The 22,781-nt window shown below is 48.1% G+C and overlaps 3 protein-coding genes across 3 annotated transcripts; all 3 read right to left on the minus strand.

Moving 5' to 3' along the window:
- Window positions 1-2,121: 2,121 nt before the first annotated feature.
- Window positions 2,122-8,638, minus strand: LOC136951349 (extracellular calcium-sensing receptor-like). The gene is made up of 8 exons (XM_067245702.1): window positions 8,439-8,638; window positions 7,743-7,959; window positions 7,183-7,269; window positions 6,050-6,241; window positions 5,096-5,644; window positions 4,600-4,828; window positions 3,270-3,389; window positions 2,122-3,062 (listed from the first exon to the last, which is right to left on the minus strand). The coding sequence occupies exons 1-8, from the start codon at window positions 8,636-8,638 to the stop codon at window positions 2,122-2,124; spliced, it is 2,535 nt and encodes an 844-aa protein (XP_067101803.1).
- A 477-nt stretch (window positions 8,639-9,115) lies between these two features.
- LOC136951350 (extracellular calcium-sensing receptor-like) lies at window positions 9,116-14,570 on the minus strand. The gene is made up of 7 exons (XM_067245703.1): window positions 14,555-14,570; window positions 14,068-14,242; window positions 12,681-12,969; window positions 11,543-12,379; window positions 10,768-10,996; window positions 10,210-10,329; window positions 9,116-10,011 (listed from the first exon to the last, which is right to left on the minus strand). The coding sequence occupies exons 1-7, from the start codon at window positions 14,568-14,570 to the stop codon at window positions 9,116-9,118; spliced, it is 2,562 nt and encodes an 853-aa protein (XP_067101804.1).
- A 2,034-nt stretch (window positions 14,571-16,604) lies between these two features.
- On the minus strand, window positions 16,605-22,011 carry olfcn1 (olfactory receptor C family, n1). Its single transcript, XM_067246307.1, has 7 exons — window positions 21,791-22,011; window positions 21,448-21,549; window positions 21,030-21,204; window positions 19,639-20,520; window positions 19,244-19,465; window positions 17,989-18,112; window positions 16,605-17,515 (listed from the first exon to the last, which is right to left on the minus strand). Exons 1-7 carry the CDS (start codon window positions 22,009-22,011, stop codon window positions 16,605-16,607), a joined length of 2,637 nt encoding a protein of 878 aa, XP_067102408.1.
- Between the last annotated feature and the right edge of the window lie 770 nt (window positions 22,012-22,781).

Raw genomic sequence — 22,781 nt, forward strand, 5'->3', positions numbered from 1 at the left:
AAGCCGCGCTTGTTTCTAGTGCCCCCTGCTGGCCAGTGGTTTATTTACCAGGCAGCTTTTTAGTTTCAGTTGGAAATTCGCCTCACGTAACATACAGATCGAGTTCCGAAGCTATGTTGTTTTGCCGTGGGTAAGCATTGCTTGTGAGTATTGAGTTTCATTTTAAGTTCATCCTAAAATATAAACGTATATCATACGTCAATTGTGTTTTTTCTAAGTCACTTTTCTGTGCTGTTATCGATAAGCAGCCCAGCCCATATTGCCTGTTTAACGGCTAATGAAGCATTTTTGTATGGTGTACGTTTCCTACTTAAAATGTTAATTTAGTAGCATCTTCTGATATACAACGCCATTGTATTTTGTTTGCTTATATACAACCCACATTTTTTACAGTTTCACTCCTTTGTCATTTTGCCCACCGAACTGAATAAATCTGGAGCTAGTAGGCTAATTCCTGACTCTCGTGCCGTCAGTGATAGGAGTTTGGCTGTCTGTCTAATTCTGGTTACATACACCTTAAGGAGGACAGTACAGTCAAAAAGCAATTGACCAGCTAGTTATTTAACATCGTTGCAACTCAATCGAAATTAAACGATGGAAGAAAGCGGATAAAACGTCAGTGTCTCTCAGGCTAGCTCAAGATCTTCATCAACAGCTAGGGAAGCTGCAAGGGCCCGTGCTAGGGCAGAAGCAGCACGTGCACGCACCTCATTTGCTGAAAAGGAAGTTAAGTTGAAGATGGAAAAGGCTACACTGGATGCTGAACTGGGAGCATTGATGCTGCATAGAGAAGCGGCCGCAGCTATAGCCCAGGCAGAAGCTTAAGAGGCAGCGGTGGAATTTGAAGGAGGAGGAGTTCCTTACAATAAAAACAATAAATCTGTATCTCAGAAAGATATTGCAGAACGCACGAGGGAGTATGTTCAAGAACAAGCTATGCTTCATACCAACCATACGCCTCCTGATGGTGTCAAAGGCCCATCTCCACTACACACTAATGACAGTACTATTACATAGGTAACACCCCATATTAATAAATCCCATGCCATAAGCCTGAACCTGTGGTTCTGTCGTCAGACTTCAGACATGCAGCTATCTCCACTCAGGTCTCTCCAAACCTACAATGGTCTGACCCAGGACCGCACAGCCACCCTGCAGATCCCCAGCTGCCCAACTTGACTTAGGCTTGTCTCCTACATATCAAGCTCCAGCCATGCTAGATTTCGCCAAGTACCTAGCATGTCGTGAGCTTGTAAATACAGGATTCACTCAGTTTGATGATAGCCCTGAGAGCTTTAGAGCATGGCAGTCAAGCTTCCTTAACGCCATCAGAGGTACCTTTCGGCAAGCGAGGAGCTGGACCTACTAACGAAGTGGCTGCGTAAGAATTTTATCCAACACGTAAAACGAATAAGATCAGCGCACATCAGTAATCCCAATGCAGCACTTAAAAAGGCCAGGGATAGATTAGCGGAGTGCTACGCCTCACCAGAGGTAATCGAAGATGCGCTCTTCAAGAAATTAGACCATTTTCCAAAGGTCGCAGCCTACCAAAGACTACCTCAAGCTAAGAGAGCTAGGAGATCTTTTGATGGAGCTTCAGTCTGCAAAAGAAGATGGTTACTTACCTAGTGCCTGCATGTGGATATAATATTGTACAAGTTGTATACATTTACATACAGCACACACACACATTACATTTGTTCCCTAAACAGTCTTTGTTCTTGCATAAGTCCCTCATCATGTAACTGACCTCCCTGTGCACTCCAAGGACTGGGGCTGAACAGTGTAGCTGTAGTCCTTGCTGTACATGTAGTAGTGGATAGAATAGATAGAATAGTAGATAGATAAGCTAGCTTGTCACCGTGGACTGTATTTATACCTGAGGAGTGAGTAAAACCAATTCACATCGGTTACACATGCACAACAAGAAACACAAAAATCTCTAATATATTTTATTTCTTTGTGGCAGTTTACAATGAAAGTCAGTAAATAATATACTTCATATTTAAACATTACATCTGAAATAACATTTACTAATATATTTCAAATAAATGATTAGAACTTTAAATAGTTTTCCTTTTGTTGACTTATTAAACTAGCTAACAGGAAAGGTGTGTTTTATTTCTTCCCCATGAGATGCTGTTTGGTGTTCTGCTCAGGCCTCAGGAGGATGATGAAACACTTGGGAGCGAACAGGCAGAAGAGCAGGCCGTAACTGGAGGCCAGGATGGCAAAGGTCTCCACTGCGTCGGCGTACTTCCCAGGAGAGCTGACGTACGCCGGGATGAACGACACCCACACGGCGCAGAAGATCAGCATGCTGAAGGTGATGAACTTGGCCTCGTTGAAGTTGCCGGGCAACTTGCGGGCCAGGAAGGCCAAGATGAAGCACAGGCAGGCCAGGAGGCTGATGTATCCCAGAACGCACCAGAACGCCAGGCTGGAGCCAACGCTGCATTCTAGAATGATCTTGGCCCTATCACCCGGGGTCAGCCCACGCACGCGCAGGATTGGCGGCTTGTAGTCCACGTCTGTGATTGACACCCTGAAGGGAGGGGCATCTGTGAGCCAGGCTGTACAGATGATCACCTGGACCAGGGTGCAGCCAAAGATGATGACCCTCTGCTGCCTGGGCCCCAGCCACCTCATGATGTTGTTCCCGGGCCTGGTGGAGGTGAAGGCAGCCAGGACCACCAGGGTCTTGCCCAGGATGCAGGAGATGCAGAGGGAGAAGGTGATGCTGAAGGCCGTGTGACGCAGCATGCAGGACCAGGTAGTGGGCTCCCCCAGAAAGACCAGCGCACACAGGAAGCAGAGAGTCAGGGAGATCAAGATGAAGAAACTCAGCTCTGAGTTGTTGATGCGGACGATGGGGGTGTTCCTGTTGTGGAGGAAGACTCCCAGCACACCTATGGTCAGACAGGCTCCCACTACGGCGATCACCGTCAGGGACAAGCTCATGGTGTCGTTGGACAGGAACTCCACTGTCTTTGGGATGCAACTGGTGCCATCGTCGTTCGACCAGAAGTCCTCAGGACAAACGGTGCACTCTATAGAATCTGGAGAGTTGGAGATAAAGGGAAGAGAGAGAGACAGAGAAAGAGAGAGTGAAAGAGAAAACAAAAAGAGAAAATGAGAAATAAATAATTTGCTTCCTGAAATCTAATAACATTTTAATAATTTCATTCATGAAAACAGAAAAAGACTTGATTCATCTCTAAACTGTACAGTAGGTATCAGTCCTGCCCTCTGTGTCGCTGGTTCACCTGTCTGATTACTGATCTTGCCGCTGTCACATGGTACACAGTCAAAGCAGCACAGAGGCTCCCCATGACGGACAGCCTTCCTGGATCCTGGAGCACAGCTGGAGCTGCACACAGACACCACTGCCTGGGACAGGGACACCACAACAGTAGCTCCTGAACACAACACAAACTCAGGAATACCACACAGATGTCACAAACCCACTCAAAGCTTTCTACAGTGAGGGGGATACTGTGGTTGGATGGGAGCAGCTCAGTGGTTAGAGCGTTTGAGTGCAGATTAAGAGATTGCAGGTTGAAATTCTCCTCCCTATGTCTGCTATATTAATAAATTTTTCAGTACTGTGGATATTATAAATACTTAATTATTAATATTGTATATTATAATATATGTATATTATTAATATTACCATTAATCATAATTACCATCATTAGCATTGCGTCGTTATTACCTTTATCCGTTGTTATGCATACCGTATTTTTCGGAAATAAAGCCAAAGGTTTATACCCCGATTTTACATTTTTCTTGTGGTGGTGAGGCTTATATTTCGGTGCAGTTTATAGCAAGTTTTTATAACAAAACAACAGTATAAACACTGTTTTCATGAATGCTATTTAACTCGTTAAGGAGTAGCGATGGACAAAAACTATGCCACAAATGCTTTAGTATGGCTTCAAAATGTACTAATGAAAAGGCTACCAAGTAACACTAGCATGGTAGTAGCGTTGCTACGAGTATTATGCTAGCTAACTTAGCCCAGAAGCTAACTAAAGCTAGCTAGATCCCGTTTCGGAAAAATGACTTACGCTTTGGGGACTGTCGTAAATATTTAGAACTCACAGCATTTAGAACTAAAGGTAAATATTAGTTAATTCCCGGGCAATATAAAACATACATTAAGCACTGACTTCTTTTCCTTTTCGAAGTGTGTTACACAACGGCATGCTGTAAGATCGCCTATACTCGTGCATTGCTTGGTATCATTGTTCCCGTATCAAGTGCGGCATATATTCCAGTGCGGTTTATACTCAGATTTAGAAACACAAAGCTCCCATTCTGGTGGGATGCGGTTTATAGAAAATGCAGCTTATTTTCCGAAAAATAAGGTATTATTATGTCTTACTATTATATATTACTATATACATATATATTTACTATTACCATCCTTCCTCTAGCATCATTACTATCATGAGTGACATGTTAGGTCTCTGAGCTATCAGGCCAACCCCTAAAAGAAGCTTCACTTCCTGATTCCCCTGACTCACCTCCACCTGACCCTACAGAACTTGACCAGCTGGCATCTGATGCAGGTAAACACACAGTGACAGCAGCTTGCCTGGCTCTGATGCCCCGCCCACACTATCGCCTCCTCCTGGATCACCAGCTCCTTCCCAGAATCCTTTGTTCCGTCGAACAAGCCGACGTTGACAAACTCGATCTTCCCGTCGCTGCCCCTCTGCCAGTTGATGATGTCAAAGTACGGAATGGAATTTCCTTTCAGGTCAAAGTTCACCTGCTGGCTGGAAATGGAAAAGGCGACTTCTTGGAGATAGTGCTGGAGCTTAAGAAAAATATAATTAAAAGACAAATAAATAACAGTGTAGTCTGTTACTATGAAAGTCTATTGCATGCATGTTCAAACAGACGTCAGACCTTGTAAATACAGACCATTCCTTGACTAACCACCGAAACACTGTTAGAACAGCACACATCTGAATCCTTGATCTTCTCCTGTACCTCCTACATGCACTATTTGTACGTTGCTATGGATGTAAGTGTCTGCTAAACGACAACAACGTCCATGTGCTGTGCAGGGCGAAAGGCCTACCTGCCAGGGGTGAATGTTGCCGCTGAGAGCACATGACTGGTTGAGGAAGGGCCCTGCGCCAGGCTTGCAGCTGAGGAGGTTGTGGAGAGAGTGGGCGATGGCGTACACAGCCTTGTACACGTTATAGGCCACCCTGGGACTGGAGGTGTTCATGTAGGCAGAGTGCTGCTCCAGGAGAACTTCCTGTCCTGTGCAGAGGGGGAGCGAAGAGGAGGAAGAGGGGGTGGATGAGGAAGGGGAGGGGGTGCAGCCGTAGAGAGCCTCCCACAGCTCCGTCACCAGGGGGTTGGAGGGGTATCTCTGGGGGTTCACCTCCCGCAGGTAGCCCTCCAGGCCGGGGATGGAGCCTTGCCGGATGCCAAAGCCTATGGTGCCCCCCAGGAAGGGGTAGTACTCGCTGGCCGTGAAGACGGAGGCCGTGACCCAGGCCTCGCTGGCCACCCACTGGATCCCTGTGATGTTCTGCTCCATGTAGTCCCTGAGGAAGGGAGTCATCTCCCCCTCAGCAGAGAACACCACCACCACCCTGGCTCTGGAGGTACGCATGACCTGGGGGGGTATAGATGGGGAGGAGGGAAGGAAGAGGAAGAAGAGGGGGTAAGAAGGGAGATAGATGGGGAGGAGCAGGACAGGGAGGAGGAAGGGGAGAGGGAGGATAACGTAGCAGAAAAGAAGGAGTTGTCTAAAAAAATTTTTTTACTTCTGATCTTGAACAAACAACATCGAAGGAGACACAAACAAAACAGCAACAGAAAAAAGACAAGCGTAACATTTTTAACTGATCTTGGAGCAGGAACCTGCCCAGGGCCAAGGAACAGAGTCCAGGGCCCTGTCCCCTGGAGCAGGAACAGAGTCCAGGGCCCTGTCCCCTGGAACAGGAACAGAGTCCAGGGCCCTGTCCCCTGGGCTCCTCCCCAGCCGTCCCTCCCAGCAGGTGTGTGCGAGCGTGTCTACCTGCATGATCTCCAGGGCTTTGTCTCTGTCGTACAGCAGGGGGATCATCTCCTGGTAGGCCACACAAACCTCCGTGCTGCTCAGCTCCCTCAGAAGGCCCTGCAGGGCGAAGCGTCCGTACGCATGGTCGCCCCGCACCACCCCCACCCACCTCCACCCGAAACGCACCAGCAGCTGGGCCATGGCTTTCACCTGGAGACACACACAAATTTGCACGCATACATTACATTTAGTCATTTAGCAGACGCTCTTATCCAGAGCGACTAACAGTAAGTACAGGAACATTCCCCCCGAGGCAAGTAGGGTGCCTTGCCCAAGGAAACAACGTATTTTGGCTACGGCTGGGAATCGAACCGGAAAACTTCTGAGTAATAGCCCGATTCCTTAACCGCTCAGCCATCTGACTCCCTGCTGCTATGCAGTTACATGGTAGTTATATAACCTTAATGTAAAGCGTTGACCGACCATTCGTTGTATATGGAACTAGGACACTAAGACAGTTTGAGGCCAACAAGAATCATTCAAATCTGTTCTCTCAGAAGCACATTAAGCTTCCGCACAGAGATCATAATAAAACAAACAACACAAAGAAGAATAACAAGAATAACAATAACCTTCATGACAAATAAGTAAAATTCAACTGATATTGGGTTCTCTGGAGACATCCAGTGACTAGGTTATGAAGCCCCCCTCACCTGGAAGCCCCCCCTCACCTGGAAGCCCCCCTCTCACCTGGAAGCCCCCCTCACCTGGAAGCCCCCCCTCACCTGGAAGCCCCCCCTTACCTGGAAGCCCCCCCCTCACCTGGAAGCCCCCCTCTCACCTGGAAGCCCCCCTCACCTGGAAGCCCCCCCTTACCTGGAAGCCCCCCCCTCACCTGGAAGCCCCCCTCTCACCTGGAAGCCCCCCTCACCTGGAAGCCCCCCCTTACCTGGAAGCCCCCCCCTCACCTGGAAGCCCCCCTCTCACCTGGAAGCCCCCCTCTCACCTGGAAGCCCCCCTCACCTGGAAGCCCCCCCTCACCTGGAAGCCCCCCCTTACCTGGAAGCCCCCCCCTCACCTGGAAGCCCCCCCTCACCTGGAAGCCCCCCCTCACCTGGAAGCCCCCCTCTCACCTGGAAGCCCCCCCTCACCTGGTAGTCATCGTTGGGGATGACTCTGAAGAACGTGGGGTACTTTCTCCTGTCGCTGAGGCACGCACACGATGAGAAGTAGCTGATCTGAGGAGTGACGCCACAGTTACAGGTACAGCAACACTCTCACTCACACACACACACTCACACACACACACACAAGACAGGGTACAAAGCTCAGGAGGCACAAACAAGTTCCTATCGCTACATTTCATTATCAAATAATTTCTCATTCAAAATGTATCTTGATAATTCTCCCCTTCTAACTGCGTTAAAGAATAAAAGTCGTAATTTGACCTGAATTTGAACCTTTGACTTAACTCCTTTGTTAAAACACCTTTGTGAAAATCGTCCTTAGAACGATACAGAACTGAAGTCACCTTTTGTTAGAACAGTCTTGAGAAATTTAGGATAGAACTCCTTTGAACACCTTCTTTATTATTATGTTTGTTATTTGAACATGTCGTCTAATGTCATCTTTAGTTAGAACAGTCTTTAGAAGTTTAGGTTAGAACCCCTTTTGATCTCCTTTGTTAGAACCTTGATTTCCAGAACCCTACCATGGGGATTCTGAAAGGCTCCAGGATTCCAGACACCACGATGGACTGAGCGGAGCCGGATTCTCCCACCACGGCCAGGAGAGAGGCTCCGGAGCAGGTGGAGGGCTGGGCCTGGCTGGGGCTGTTCAGCACAGCCAGGGCAGCCTCCTGGTTCTGGTTGATCTGCTCCACGGCCAGCCTCAGGGTCTGAGCCCAACGGAACGCTCTGGGGTCAAACCTGTTCGCGTGCAGGTGCACACACACACACAGATACCGACATACACACAGACACACATATACAGTAACACACACACAGAAAAAGTTGAGGATGACATATTAAAATCCGTAACGAGGCAGTAGTAAAAAAAATTATAATAACAAAAAAAGGCACAATCAACGAGTCAGAATGCTCTGTGTCTTCCCAGCCTCCCCAAGCCAGGGAGCCCAGGCAGCAGACTCACCCGTTACACCTCAGCCAGGAAGCCCAGGCTGCAGACTCACCCGTTACACCTCAGCCAGGAAGCCCAGGCTACAGACTCACCCGTTACACCTCAGCCAGGGAGCCCAGGCAGCAGACTCACCTGTTACACCTCAGCCAGGAAGCCCAGGCTACAGACTCACCCGTTACACCTCAGCCAGGGAGCCCAGGCTGCAGACTCACCCGTTACACCTCAGCCAGGGAGCCCAGGCTGCAGACTCATCCCCCTCCCCACTCACCCGTTACACTTGACGGCTGCAGGTTTGTAGGTGTAGTTAATGTCAGGCATCTCCTGGTTGTAGTGCAGGGGAAATATCCCTCCAATCACATAGTCTCCCTCGGCCACAAACCCTGGCGCAAAGTCATTCTGCAGAGAGCACACGGAGGCTGGGGCCGAGGCCGGGGGAGAGGCCGTGGGCAACAGGGGAGAGGCAGACATTTGGATGAGGAAGGAGACCAGGCAGGGGGACAGGAGACACCACACTAAGAGGAGAGTCATCCTCACACAGGCCTCACACACGCCTCACCCCCCAACTGACACACGGAAAGTCCTGAGAGGTTTTATAGATCCACTGGCGCTTTCTGCATCTCATTACCGCCGAAGGAAACAGATTGGTTGCTACTTTACTGGACACGTGTTGTTAATATACGTGATCCCCCAGAGTTTAGAACTGAACAACAGACGACCTGACAATTTTCCGTAATGCGGGTCACTGGTTTCCCGAAATGTGATGGTTGTTACGTTCGTTATTGTTTTTGTTGAGTTTGTTGACAAAATCATGTGTTTCTCATTCAGTAACTAAGTAGTGAGCGATCAGAAACCAAGGAAACCAAGTAATAAGTTATAAATGATTTTATATGTATATATTTTATATAAATATTTCCTTATTAAACTCGCTAGCAGGAAAGGTGTGTTTTATTTCTTCCCCATGAGATGCTGTTTGGTGTTCTGCTCAGGCCTCAGGAGGATGATGAAACACTTGGGAGCGAACAGGCAGAAGAGCAGGCCGTAACTGGAGGCCAGGATGGCAAAGGTCTCCACTGCGTCGGCGTACTTCCCAGGAGAGCTGACGTACGCGGGGATGAACGACACCCACACGGCGCAGAAGATCAGCATGCTGAAGGTGATGAACTTGGCCTCGTTGAAGTTGCCGGGCAACTTGCGGGCCAGGAAAGCCAAGACGAAGCACAAGCAGGCCAGGAGGCTGATGTATCCCAGAACGCACCAGAACGCCAGGCTGGAGCCCACGCTGCATTCTAGAATGATCTTGGAGCTTTGGTACTGGGAGTTCCTGGAGGGGAAGGGAGGGGCATCTGTGAGCCAGGCTGTACAGATGATCACCTGGACCAGGGTGCAGCTGAAGATGATGACCCTCTGCTGCCTGGGCCCCAGCCACCTCATGATGTTGTTCCCGGGCCTGGTGGAGGTGAAGGCAGCCAGGACCACCAGGGTCTTGCCCAGGATGCAGGAGATGCAGAGGGAGAAGGTGATGCTGAAGGCCGTGTGACGCAGCATGCAGGACCAGGTAGTGGGCTCCCCCACAAAGACCAGCGCACACAGGAAGCAGAGAGTCAGGGAGATCAGGATGAAGAAACTCAGCTCTGAGTTGTTGATGCGGACGATGGGGGTGTTCCTGTTGTGGAGGAATACTCCCAGGACAGCTATGGTCAGACAGGCTCCCACTACAGCGATCACCGTCAGGGACAAGCCCATGGCGTCGTGGGACAGGAACTCCACTGTCTTGGGGATGCACATGGTGCCATCGTCGTTCGACCAGAAGTTCTCAGGACAAACGGTGCACTCTATAGAATCTGGAGAGAGTTGGAGATAAAGGGAGAGCAAGAGACAGAGAAAGAGAAAACAAAAAGAGAAAATGAGAGAGAAAATATGCTTCCTGAAATCTAAAATAATTTCAATCATTTCATAAATTCATGAAAACAGAAAAAGACTTGATTCATCTCTAAACTGTACAGTAGCTATCAGTCCTGCCCTCTGTGTCGCTGGTTCACCTGTCTGATTACTGATCTTGCCGCTGTCACATGGTACACAGTCAAAGCAGCACAGAGGCTCCCCATGACGGACAGCCTTCCTGGATCCTGGAGCACAGCTGGAGCTGCACACAGACACCACTGCCTGGGACAGGGACACCAGGTCAACACCAACCACTCAGTGTGAGGAATCTATGGACATTGTTTCTATAGGACAGAGGCTTTAACCTCCATGAAAGAATCATGGACAGGATTCCTGTGCCTGAAGGTTCACCAGCAGAGTAGTGTTTCTGCCACTAGAGGGCTGTGCTAAAGCAGAATCTTAATGAGACGTTTATGTGATTTGAGGTGACACATTAGTTTTTTTATCTTTGGAAACACAATGTAATTAAACTTTCTTTCTTAGTAGTGATTTAATGAGTGATACATGACTTATTCACTCATGATCAAACCACAAACTATCCTGTCAGGAAACACCAAAGAGAGAAACCTACACTTTTGCTCAGACTTATATAAAACTGCCAGTACAGAACTTGACCAGCTGGCATCTGATGCAGGTAAACACACAGTGACAGCAGCTTGCCTGGCTCTGATGCCCCGCCCACACTATCGCCTCCTCCTGGATCACCAGCTCCTTCCCAGAATCCTTTGTTCCATCAAACAGGCCGACCTTCACGAACCGGGGGTTTCCATCAGGGTTTCTCTGCCAGTTCATCAGGTCGTAGGAGGGAATGGAGTCTCCTTTCAGGTCAAAGTTCACCTCCTCTCCAGATGCATTGAAGGACACTTCCTGGAGATAGTGCTGAAGCTGGCACAATGACAAGATTACAAAAGGAAACATTTAGTCATTTTTTTTTTTTTAAACAGGGCAGGTTTAACTGAAATCTTAGATTACATAACAGTTTTTCCCTGTGTTTTTGTTCGGTATTGTTGACGGACTTGACTAATGTTTGGAAATTCCGGCCCTTCCCGTCCCATAAGGTCAAAAACATTAGAAGTGATTAGTGGGGTCCTCAGGGAGTATCAGATATCACAGGGAGGGTTAGGGTTAGTGTTGTGTGGTGATTGGATGTGTTTATGTATCACTTTGATCGTTTGAGGAAGTCCCAAAAAATCCAGAAAACTCATAGGCGCACCACTTTTTTACCAAAAAGCATTTCAACATGCTTTCACAATGCTTACATTACAAGGGTAATGTAACATGTAATACAACGCAGAAACTGTTCTATTACTAGTTTTGTAGTACTTTACACTGTCCAGGGAATACATTTAAAAAACCAAATCGTTTTTAGACCAGCAACTGTTTCACATCGGCAGAACATTGACCTCATATGTGTAGTTTTCTTACAGATACCTGCCAGGGGTCAATGTTGCTGCTGAGAGCACATGACTGGTTGAGGAAGGGCCCTGCGTCAGGCTGGCAGCTGAGGAGGTTGTGAAGAGAGTGGGCGATGGCGTACACAGCCTTGTACACGTTATACGACACTCTGGGCCCAGAAAAGTCCATGTAGGCAGACTGCTCCTCCAGGAGAACCTCCTTACCTGTGCATAGGGGCAGAGGGGCAGTGGAGGGGGGCAGGGGGGTGGTGGAGGGGGGCAGGGAAGGGAAGGGGTCACAGCCATACAGCTCTCCCCAGAGCTCCCTCACCAGGGGGTTGGAGGGGTATGTCTCGGGCTTCACCTTCCGCACAAACTCCCCGAGCCCTGGGACCTTCCCCTCGCGGACCGCAAAGCCCACCGTCCCATCCAGGAAGGGGAAGGCCTTCGCCAGAACCTTGGCGCTGACCCACGCCTCGCTGGCCACCCACTGGAGCCCCGGGATCTTCTGCTTCTGAAACTCCTGTAGGAAGGGGTACAACTCCCCCTCGCCCGAGAACACCACCACCACACGTGCCGAGGAAGTCTGCATCACCTCCAGGATCTGCAGCACCCGCTCGCGTCTGTAGTCCTTGGGGATCATCTCGCTGTAGGCCAGGCAGACGTCAGTGCCCTGGATCTCCCTCTGCAGGCCCTGCAGGGCGAAGCGTCCGTAGTCGTGGTCCTCCAGGACCACGCCGATCCACCGCCAGCCAAACTGCTGCAGCAGGCGAGCCAGGGCCTTCACCTGGTAGTCGTCGTTGGGGACCACGCGGAAGAAGGTTGGGAACTCCTTCCTGTTGCTGAGGCAAGAGCAGGTGGAGAAGTAGCTTATCTGGAGGGCAGAAACACATAGATGTCGGGTAAATGAATAGAGCACCTGTTCGTAAGGCAAACTCTTCAAAGTGTCATAATCTCTTTGTCAAAACTAATAATACTTCTAAGCACTTGCTCAAGTAAACGTGACAACGTGACGAGTTAACGTTAACGCAAGAATATTCTCCACGAACTAAACACAAAATACTAACTGATAATGTCTAACAATTACAGGAAAAAAAACATTTTATTAAAAAATGGTTAGTCTCTAACATTTACAGGAAGTATCTACAAACTGATGTTCACCAACCAGAACTCACCATGGGGATTCTAAACGGCTGCAGAGTTCTGGACAAGACGATTGACTGTGAAGAACCAGACTCCCCGACCAGCGCCAGCAGACGTCCGGTACCAGTACACAGGGGGCTGTTCTCCTCCCCTGGTCCGTTCAGCGAAGACAGAGCCGCCCTGAGGGCCGTGATGGGCGTGGCACACGAGTCGAAGATCTTGTACCCCAGCGTGTGGTTGGGCAGAAACTCCTGATTCTGGTTGATCTGCTCCACGGCCAGCCTCAGGGACTGAGCCCAGCGGAACGCTCTCGGGTCAAACCTGCTTGCGTGCAGGCGCACATACACACAGATACCGACATACACACAGACACACAGATACAGACACACACACACAGATACCGACACACACACACATATACCGACACACACACACACAAAGATACCAACACACACACAGACACACAGATAGAGACACACACACACACAGATGAGCCAACAGAGATTCAGTTTCTCCCCTCAAGCCTTCAGGCTTCTCAACCGGCAACCTTCATCCACTCAAGGAACAGATCCATCAGCACTCCAACACTTCACATTTATAAAATGTACTATATAAATATAATAATATAATATTAACACACATCTCCGGTACACATAACCAGTGTTATTGTAATATTATTTTAGCAATTATTTTGCTGCTATGGTGCTTTTGGTACTTTTTATTGCCGGAGCTACATTCCTTGCTGTTTTCGGTATTATTGCTGCTTTGCCCAGTGTTTTTAATCTACATTTTCTTTTTTTCTTTTATGTATTTGAATGCCTACTATGTGGCTGTTGAATTTCATTGCCCAGAATGACAAGCGTTTTATCTGCATATGACAGTAAAATCTCTTTCACTGACTTTAAACAGAATGTTGAAACAACGTTAAGAGGGATTCAGGTGTAAGCAGAGCAACCACCACCTGGTGAAACAGTTGAGATCAATAAAGGGTCATGAGACTGTGAACGGCATAAGCTTCCCTCCAGGAAATTAAAACACACAGCCTGACAGCTTCAACACATTAACAATATGACCAGACCATCATCACTTTTCCCACAGCATTCCACATACTAACAACAATATGTTATCAATGGGACCCGGACCAGAACCACTCTTCCTATAGTATTTGAAACCCAGCATTTCCACATCTCGGTCTGTTGGGCACACTGTGTCCTCACAGATCTAACAAGGCGACAGTTGTTAGAGACGTTGACACTAATCTACAGAAACATGATCTCACTGTACAGGCCTCTTGTCAGAGCTCGGGAATGAACACACACACACACACAGAATTAAGACTTTCTGAAAGACGACTCCCACCACGAGAGAAAAACAAAGAACACAAAAGGATTTTGATCCTAACGGCCCAGATGGTCTCACCCGTGGCACTGGGCCTTCGGGGGCGCGGAGGTGTAGTTTGTGATGGGCAGCTCCACCCGGTAGTGAAGGGGGAAAATCCCCCCGATCATCAAGTCTCCAGCAGCTTGGAAGCCCGGCAGCTGGAACGCCCCGTGGGTGGAGCAGGGTGGTGGGGTCGAGGGCTGGGTGGTGCCGCCTGGAAGAGGTGAGGCAGAGACAAACAGGAGACACCACAGTACCAGAGGCATCCTGGCAGGTGGTACCTGTGATGCACACACAGGTGTGTTGTGGTGTAGACCCCTAGCAGGTGGTACCTGTGATGCACACACAGGTGTGTTGTGGTGTAGACCCCTAGCAGGTGGTACCTGTGATGCACACACAGGTGTGTTGTGGTGTAGACCCCTAGCAGGTGGTACCTGTGATGCACACTGGGAACAGAAGATATTCTGTCTTCCCAGACTGGTCTGGTTGGAAGTGACTTGGCGCTGGGAGGAGAGCGGTTTTATACCCCTGGCTTTCGTCATCGTCTGTAATTACTGTTTGGTGACACCCTGGGTTGTGCGTCAGGAACAGACTCTGAACAGTCAGGATCTCTTAACCCTTTCTAACTAAATGATTTTTGAGTGGTTAATAAACGCAGAGGGGATGGTTCATATTGTTTTAATAAAGGTGCATTACATGAACGATGTGTTGACAGGAAATATCAACCGATTGTTGAACTTTATGAATAAAAATTATCTTGTTCAAATATGTGGAGAAAGACAAAGACAAAAAATGTCATGGGGTGTCCTTTCATTTTCAGATTACTAAAGGACAAACACAACTGACATTACAGGGTGTTAACACTGGAAACATCTGACTGCGGCTAGTATTTAGCAGTTGTAGCTAGCTAGCACCTGGACCTCACATAGAACAATTCATGCAGAGGTCCTTATGTGACAGGACAAAAAGAGAGTGCCTGTGCGAGTGCAATTTTCAGTTTGTGTGTCTGTGTGTGTGTGAGGAGCCAGACGGTGATCTTAAAACACAAGCAACACAAGGACCAGCAAATCATTTATTTTATATTCAATATTCACGATATTTTCAATTTTTACATTGTCGTAAACATTATTGTGATATTATCGCTAATATTCGGTATATCGCACAGCCCTAATACTGTGTGTTTAAATGTTTGTGTAAATGTACAGTATAGGTATTTGGGCTCTGACTGATTACAGCGTATATTTGTGGCCGTTATGGTAAATACAAGTTTGTTCTTTTCTGACATGCCTGGAAAAAATAAAGGTTAAAAAGTGTGAGGCGGCACATGCTATCTTTAATATTTAAGCCTGTCAATGCGTTCTCATCTGTCTGGTAAAATAAAGGTAAAAAAGTTATTAAATCAGATGAAATCAAATGAAAACAAGTTTTTAATAAAAAAGTGTCAAATAGTTTTTGGCGTTCATCAAGGTCTTCAAACCTGTCACAAAAAGCTTCCTGATGTGTTTGTGTTCGTACCTCTGCTGTGCGTCTGCGTTGCGTCCAGGGCTCCTCCTCCAGGGTCGTCCTGAACTTCTCTGGTGAGCCGGAGCTCGCCTCCATCCTGAGAGAGATGCGACGCCGCAACATCACCGGCCTGCAGTGGGTCGCCAGCGAGGCTTGGGCCACCGCCAAGTCCCTCTGGGGAGAGTTTGGGGACATGCTGAAGGGCACCCTGGGTTTTGGGATCCACAAGGCGGACATTATCCCCGGGCTGGGAGATCACCTGACCCGGCTGGACGCGGCCAGCGCATGTCAGTCCCCCTTCATGGCTGAGCTCTGGCAGGAGATGTTTGACTGTTGGTTAAACGGGTCCTCCAACACACACTCTCACACAGAGTCGAACCCGGACAGGGGGCCCTGCCGTGGGACAGAGAGGTTATCGGATGTCTACTCTGCCTACTCTGACGTGACGGACCTCAGGGTGTCGTACAACGTCTACAAGGCTGTTTACCTCATCGCCCACGCCTTGCATGACATGGGGAACTGCGTTAGGGGGCAAGGTCCCTTCTTCAATGGGACCTGTGGGGACCTGAATGATTTCAAACCATGGCAGGTGTGTGTGTGTGTGGTTGAGTATGTGTGTGTGTGTGGATGAGTGTGACTTCAGGCTACCTTTAACTTAACTATCCCTACGACTCCTGGTTAGGTCCACTGTTAGGTTCTAGACTATTTTCCTCAAATCGATACTTGACATAAAACATTTTCACGTGCGACAATGTGTTTATTTTCTCTCTCCCTCGATGGTGTCTCTCCCTTAGTTGCTGCACTACATGAGGAGGGTGAAGTTCTCCACTCTGGTTTATGATTTTCACTTTCCCTTCAAGGCTTCCGTAAATTTCTATCCTAAAAAGCAGAGATGTATTTTTTTTATAAAACCAAACAGTGATGTTATGATGAGTGATTTATTACAGCATGGCTGTGAACAAGACTAAAAGCAAACTGACACCAAAAGCAGCAACATGAAGTCGTAACACTATCACAGATCAGCCTACATAACCATACAGACTGAGGGTGCATGACCTATTTTGAGCTTTAAATCACTTTCCTTGGAGAGTTTTACGCATCATATGTTTCTTAGTATTGTGTTCTGGTTTCATGAAAATAATGTAACACTTTGGCGCAAAAATGCAAATCAACAACCCGTATGCAGAAGACAGGATGGCAAAGATCTCCACCGCTACGGTCACCTTCCCAGGAGAGCTGACATAAGCTGGGATAAAGGTGATCCAGACAGCACAGAATATCAACATGCTGAAGGTGATGAACTTGGCTTCATTGAAGTTATCAGGCAGCTTTCGGGCCAGGAAAGCCAGGACCAAGCATGTTCCAGCCAGAAGGCCTATGTACCCCAACACAGCATAGAACGCAACCTCCGAACCAGGATTACACTCCAGAACAATCTTCTTATTGCTGTATCGGAAAACCTTGTCAGCGAAAGGCGGGTTGAGATTAAGCCAGAGCACACAGATGAATATCTGGACGAACGTGCATGAACATACGATCACCCTCTGCTGGGAGGGGCCGAACTTCCCCACCATGTTGCTGCCGGGCAGGGTGGCTCTGAACGCAGTCACCACGATTATGGTCTTGCCCAGGATGCAGGATATGCAGAGGGCAAAGGTCACCGCAAAAGCTGTGTGGCGCAGCATGCAGGTGAGGGTGGTGGGCTTGCCCAGGAAGGGCAAAGGGCAGAGGAAGCACATGAAGAGAGAGAACAGGAGCAGAGAGCTCAGCTCAAAGTTACTGGCCTTTATCACAGGCGTGTCTCTATAGTGGATGTAAACTGACATTGTGGCCAATGACAGACAAGCACCTAGCAGGGATATCACAGTAAGAGCTATTCCCATTGGTTCGTTGTAGGACAGGAACTCGATGGTTTTCTGAATGCAGTTATCCCTCATCTTGTTGGACCAGTACTCCCGAGGACAGGGGTCGCAGTCTACAGCACCTGAGTAACACACACAAGTAACGCACCCACACACACACACACACACACACAAGTAACACACACGCACAAGTAACACACACGCACACACACACACACACAAGTAACACGCACACACACACACAAGTAACACACACGCACAAGTAACACACACGCACGCACACACAAGTAACACACACGCACGCACACACAAGTAACACACACACGCACACATACACACGCACACAAGTAACACACACGCACACACACAAGTCACACACGCACGCGCATTTGCTAAATGAATCCTTTTTGTTTTTCACACAGTAGTCAGTATACAGTTTCTCACTGTATAGTGCAACACTAACATATGCAGTACCTATACAGTATAGTGTAACACTAACATATGCAGTACCTGTACAGTATAGTGTAACACTAACATATGCAGTACCTGTATAGTGCAACACCGTAATGTATACTGTACTGTGTATGCTTGGTACCTGTGGAGTTGGCTATAGTTCCTTCAGGACAGGGGATGCAGTCAAAGCAGCAGACAGGCCGGCCTTTCACCTGAGCCATCCTGGTCCCCAGGGGGCAAACGGCAGAACATGCTGCTGTTGGAATCTAGAAAGAACAGGGTATTTTTATTAAAGGACAACTGGAATCTGTTAAAAAACTTAATCTGTTTGACAGGTAGTAGGAAGTTATATGTGAGTTACTGTAATTGTTGAACTGTGTCTGTTAGCTGAGATGTGGTTACTTTACTGTGTGTCTGGTAGCTGATATGTTACTTTACAGTGTGTCTGGTAGCTGAGATGTTACTTTACACTGAGTCTGGTAGCTGAGATGTTACTGTACACTGTTTCTGGTAGCTGAGATATTACTTTACACTGTGTCTGTCTGGTAGCTGAGATGTTACTGTACACTGTGTCTGGTAGCTGAGATGTTACTTTACACTGTGTCTGGTAGCTGAAATGTAACTTTACAGTGTCTAGTAGCTGAGATGTTACTTTACACTGTGTCTGGTAGCTGAGATGTTACTGTACACTGTGTCTGGTAGCTGAGATGCTACTTTACACTGTGTCTGTCTGGTAGCTGAGATGTTACTGTACACTGTGTCTGGTAGCTGAGATGTTACTGTACATTGTGTCTGGCAGCTGAGATGTTATTTTACAGTGTCTGGTAGCTGAGATGTTACTTTACACTGTCTGGTAGCTGAGATGTTACTGTACATTGTTTCTGGTAGCTGAGATGTTACTTTACACTGTGTCTGGTAGCTGATATGTTACTGTACACTGTGTCTGGTAGCTGAGATGTTACTGTACACTGTGTCTGGTAGCTGAGATGTTACTTTACATTGTTTCTGGTAGCTGAGATGTTACTTTACACTGTGTCTGGTAGCTGAGATGTTACTGTACACTGTGTCTGGTAGCTGAGATGTTACTGTACACTGTGTCTGGTAGCTGAGATGTTACTTTACACTGTGTCTGGTAGCTGAGATGTTACTTTACACTGTGTCTGGTAGCTGAGATGTTACTGTACACTGTGTCTGGTAGCTGAGTCTGACAGACCGTTCCTTGACCCATCAAAATACTGTTAGAACTACAGCATGTACATCTGATCCTTGATTTTGTGCTGTATACAGCATAACTGCCCTTCTATATGCAAAATATGTGCTTAGCTTTGGATAAACACCTTTGCTGGATTAATACAAAAGTACAAAAATGAACAAAACCAAAAATAAATGCACAGCACCATGTCACCTGTTCCCCAGACGATGTCTTCTTCCTTGATGCTGAGCTTGTAGCCCCCGTCTGAGGCGGAGCCAAAGTGACCCACAGTCACATGATCCACCTGCCCCTCCCTCAGCTGCCAGTTGATGATGTCATAGGAGGGGGGCGGATCCCCGTTCTTATCGAAAAACACGGCTTCCCCAAACGGGTTGGTGAGTCTCACCTTCTGCAGCTGGTCACTGACCTACACAGCCAGAGTTTAAACACACACGAGTCATGTGGCGCTTCTGAAAATGACAGCAAATAAAAAAAGTAATCATCATTTTTAACTTAAATGAGATTGTGTAGCTCAACTATATCTCTAACTGTCTGAATCATTCATGTAAATAGAGCACTTCTGTTTGTGGATGTCCTCACCTGTTTGGGCTGAATCTGAGACACATTCACACAAGGCATCTCCAGGCTTTCCCCGTACTTCTGGCAAAATATGAGGTTATGGAGGGCATGTGCGATGGCGTACACGGCGTTGTACACGTTGTACGCTACCCTCAGCTGTGTCACGTTGAAGAACACGTCGCTCGAACCCGCCAGTGTTTCCGTTCCGCTGCACCACTTCACGCCCTCGGCCCCGCTCCTGGCCCCGCTCCTGGCCCCGCTCCTGGCCCAGCTCCTGGCCCCGCCCCCAGCCCCCTGGACCTGCCCTGGCGCCAGCGGCCGACACCCCGCCATAATCTCCCAGAAGTCCCTGATGAAGCCGGCGCTGGGGTCCGCATACGGACTGATGCCCCGGAGGAAGGGTTCGAACCTGGGAATGGCTACCTTGCGCACCACAAAGCCAATCGTCCCCCCGAAGGATCGGTAGATCTCCGGGGTGGAGGGCCGCGCAGCGGTGATCCAGGCCTCGCTGGCGATCCACTGGATCCCTGTGATGTTCTGCAGGACCACCTCCTGCATGAGGGGGTACAGGTCGCCTTCCGGGACGAACGCCAGGATGACTTTGACCATGGACTGCTTGATGGTGTCCACCACGTCCAGGATCCTGGCCCTGGTGTACGTCCGTAACACCGTCCCCACAAATGCGATGCACACGCCTTGCTTCTGCACCTCCTCGGTGAACGCCAGGATGCCGTTCCGGCCGTAGTCGTTGTCCGACTGGAGCGCGCCGATCCAGGTCCAGCCGAACCGGCGGACCAGGGCAGCGAGAGCCTTGGCTTGGTAGAAGTCACTGGGGATCGTGCGGAAAAACGTGGGGTATTTTTCCCTGTCACTCAGACAGGCGCAGGTGGAGAAGTAACTGACCTGCCATCATGACAAGGAGAGACATGAGATGAGAGATGAGAGAGATGAACCAAGAGAGGATAGCACTTTCTTTGAAAAGTAAATCTGTGGATGATCTACACATGCTCAGTATATACTCAATACACTATCAACAAATGGTTGATTACTTTCATGTGACCCTCACTCTCATCTTAACCAGCTGAGCTGTATTTGCATTCGTTCTACTGTGGTTTCTCAAAATCAAGTGTGACCTAATAAATTGAACAGACTTTATCCAAAACAACGACATAGGAAGATCATTTGCCACAGAACACATTCCAGTAATATGTTCGTGCTTGGATATACAAGTTTGAGAAATAACTGACCTGCTGAAAGGACAAAGAAATACATGAAAGACAAACACAGACGATCACAGAACACAGAAAGATCATTTTACAGAGTCATCTACGGGACTTGAGTTGAGACAGAGACACCAGACGTGCCTCTGTCTCAGCTGTGTTCCTGTCGTAGCGACACCTGACACCTCTCACCGTGGGCACCCTGAAGGGGCCCAGGGTGGAGGCCAAAGCCAGCGACTGGGAGGAACCGGATTCTGCGATGAGAGCAGCCACAGGAGGGCACAGGGCACCAGGCTCCTCTGACCGGCTGACCAGAGTCACAGCCGCGCGCAGGACGTTGGTGGGAGACGCACAGGAGTCCTGGATCCTGTACGGGGGCATGGGTAGAGCATAGTGGTTAGAGCATTTGACTGCAGATCTAGGGGCATGGGTAGAGCATAGTGGTTAGAGCATTTGACTGCAGATGTAGGGGCATGGGTAGAGCATCGTGGTTAGAGCATTTGACTGCAGATCAAGAGGTTGCAGGCTCTAATCCCTGCCTGTGCATCGCTTTTGGATTTAAGCAGTCTGCTGAGTGAATACAAAAATGACTGGTGTGAAATGAGCTTGCCTGTAACCCAGGGATATGTTGGGCAGCAGGAGATTGTCCTCGTTGATTTCTTCAATCGCGAAGATCATTACCTGGGTCCAGCGGAAGGCACGCAGATCGAACCTTCAAAAACAAATTGTTTGAAAAGTTGATCAAAGATTTTAGATATGAAAGCTCACTTTTACTGACAGAAATAAAAAATGACGAGTGAACAGCCATGATTATCAGAAATAAAAGTAATCACATTAAAAAGTTGTTGTTTTTTTTACTGAGAACTGAGGAATCCATACACAGAACTATAAACTGAACATCAAACACGGAAACGGCTAGACAACAATCTGGACGTGAATAAAACCAGACTCACCCCACACACCTGACGTCAGGAGGCTTTCCCATGTAGGAGATGTTGCTCTGCTCCTGTTTGTTGGACACAGGAAAAATGCCCCCGATCGTTATGTCTCCTGGCTTGAACAACCTCTGCATGTTGAACTTACCCATCACTTCACAGCCAGAGGCAGAGCCAGAGGCAGAACTCAGGGACAGAACTGCCAAAGAGTAGAGGAAGCACCATTCTTTTCGACACATGTCTGTTCAACATTTTGTGAGGAAGATTCTCGTTCTTATAGTCCTATTCCTCCTTGGTACGTCTGTCAGCGTCTGAACAGAAAAGGGAGGAGCACTCTTTGGAAACCATGCTTGCTATGGATCCCTTAGGACAGTTTTGGATTGACACACACATTCACACACAAGAGTACACATGAACAGTGGCGCCTTAATGCACAGGCTTACCTGGGCTTAAGCCCTGGGCCTCGACCAATCAGGGGCCTCTTAATAATAATACAAAATAATAATCAAACGCGACTTTTTGGTCTCAGTCTAGAGCCCTGCGTGGAGAAGCTGAATTGTGCTACGAGCAAGCTAGCCTAGCTGCTGTTGCTAGCCAAACTACACTGAGGGGATTGTTTGAATGCGGCGGAAATTTAAAAAAAATTCTTTTCACATAAAGTTTAGGCTGTGGCATTGAATACAGCGACGCACAACACAAGCTTGAGTTTAAATACATTATTAATGTGACACTACTTACTGTACATGCAAGTCTTGAATTGCTTAAATGTATATTGCTGCTAGTACACCATGGCACGATATGATACTTGCTGTGCAACAGCAATGCACGTTGTATCCATGCGTCGTTGCTAACGTGTGCTGATGTTGTGACGTAGGCTAGCACTGAGTTCCCTTCGTTGACACAAGGAACTTTTTGCCACAAAAACAGAATTTCAGCCTAAACCGTGCAACGGAACGTAAATAAAAATACAAGCAACTCAATCGCTACCAAGACTAAACTTTTGATACCG

Source organism: Osmerus mordax, chromosome 11 (assembly GCF_038355195.1).
Source record: "Osmerus mordax isolate fOsmMor3 chromosome 11, fOsmMor3.pri, whole genome shotgun sequence".
NCBI lineage: Eukaryota > Metazoa > Chordata > Actinopteri > Osmeriformes > Osmeridae > Osmerus > Osmerus mordax.

Coding starts and splice junctions, on each gene's coding strand:
- LOC136951350 (XM_067245703.1), bottom strand. Junction 12,380..12,680: donor AGCCGTTTAGAATCCCCATG/GTGAGTTCTGGT, acceptor TCTGCCCTCCAG/ATAAGCTACTTCTCCACCTG. Junction 10,012..10,209: donor CAAGATCAGTAATCAGACAG/GTGAACCAGCGA, acceptor AACTCTCTCCAG/ATTCTATAGAGTGCACCGTT.
- olfcn1 (XM_067246307.1), bottom strand. CDS start 22,011: ATGTGTCGAAAAGAATGGTGCTTCCTCTACTCTTTGGCAGTTCTGTCC. Junction 21,205..21,447: donor AACATATCCCTGGGTTACAG/GCAAGCTCATTT, acceptor GCCCCCGTACAG/GATCCAGGACTCCTGTGCGT. Junction 17,516..17,988: donor AACTATAGCCAACTCCACAG/GTACCAAGCATA, acceptor TGTGTTACTCAG/GTGCTGTAGACTGCGACCCC.
- LOC136951349 (XM_067245702.1), bottom strand. CDS start 8,638: ATGTCTGCCTCTCCCCTGTTGCCCACGGCCTCTCCCCCGGCCTCGGCC. Junction 3,390..4,599: donor GGGGCATCAGAGCCAGGCAA/GCTGCTGTCACT, acceptor TGTCCCAGGCAG/TGGTGTCTGTGTGCAGCTCC. Junction 3,063..3,269: donor CAAGATCAGTAATCAGACAG/GTGAACCAGCGA, acceptor CCAACTCTCCAG/ATTCTATAGAGTGCACCGTT.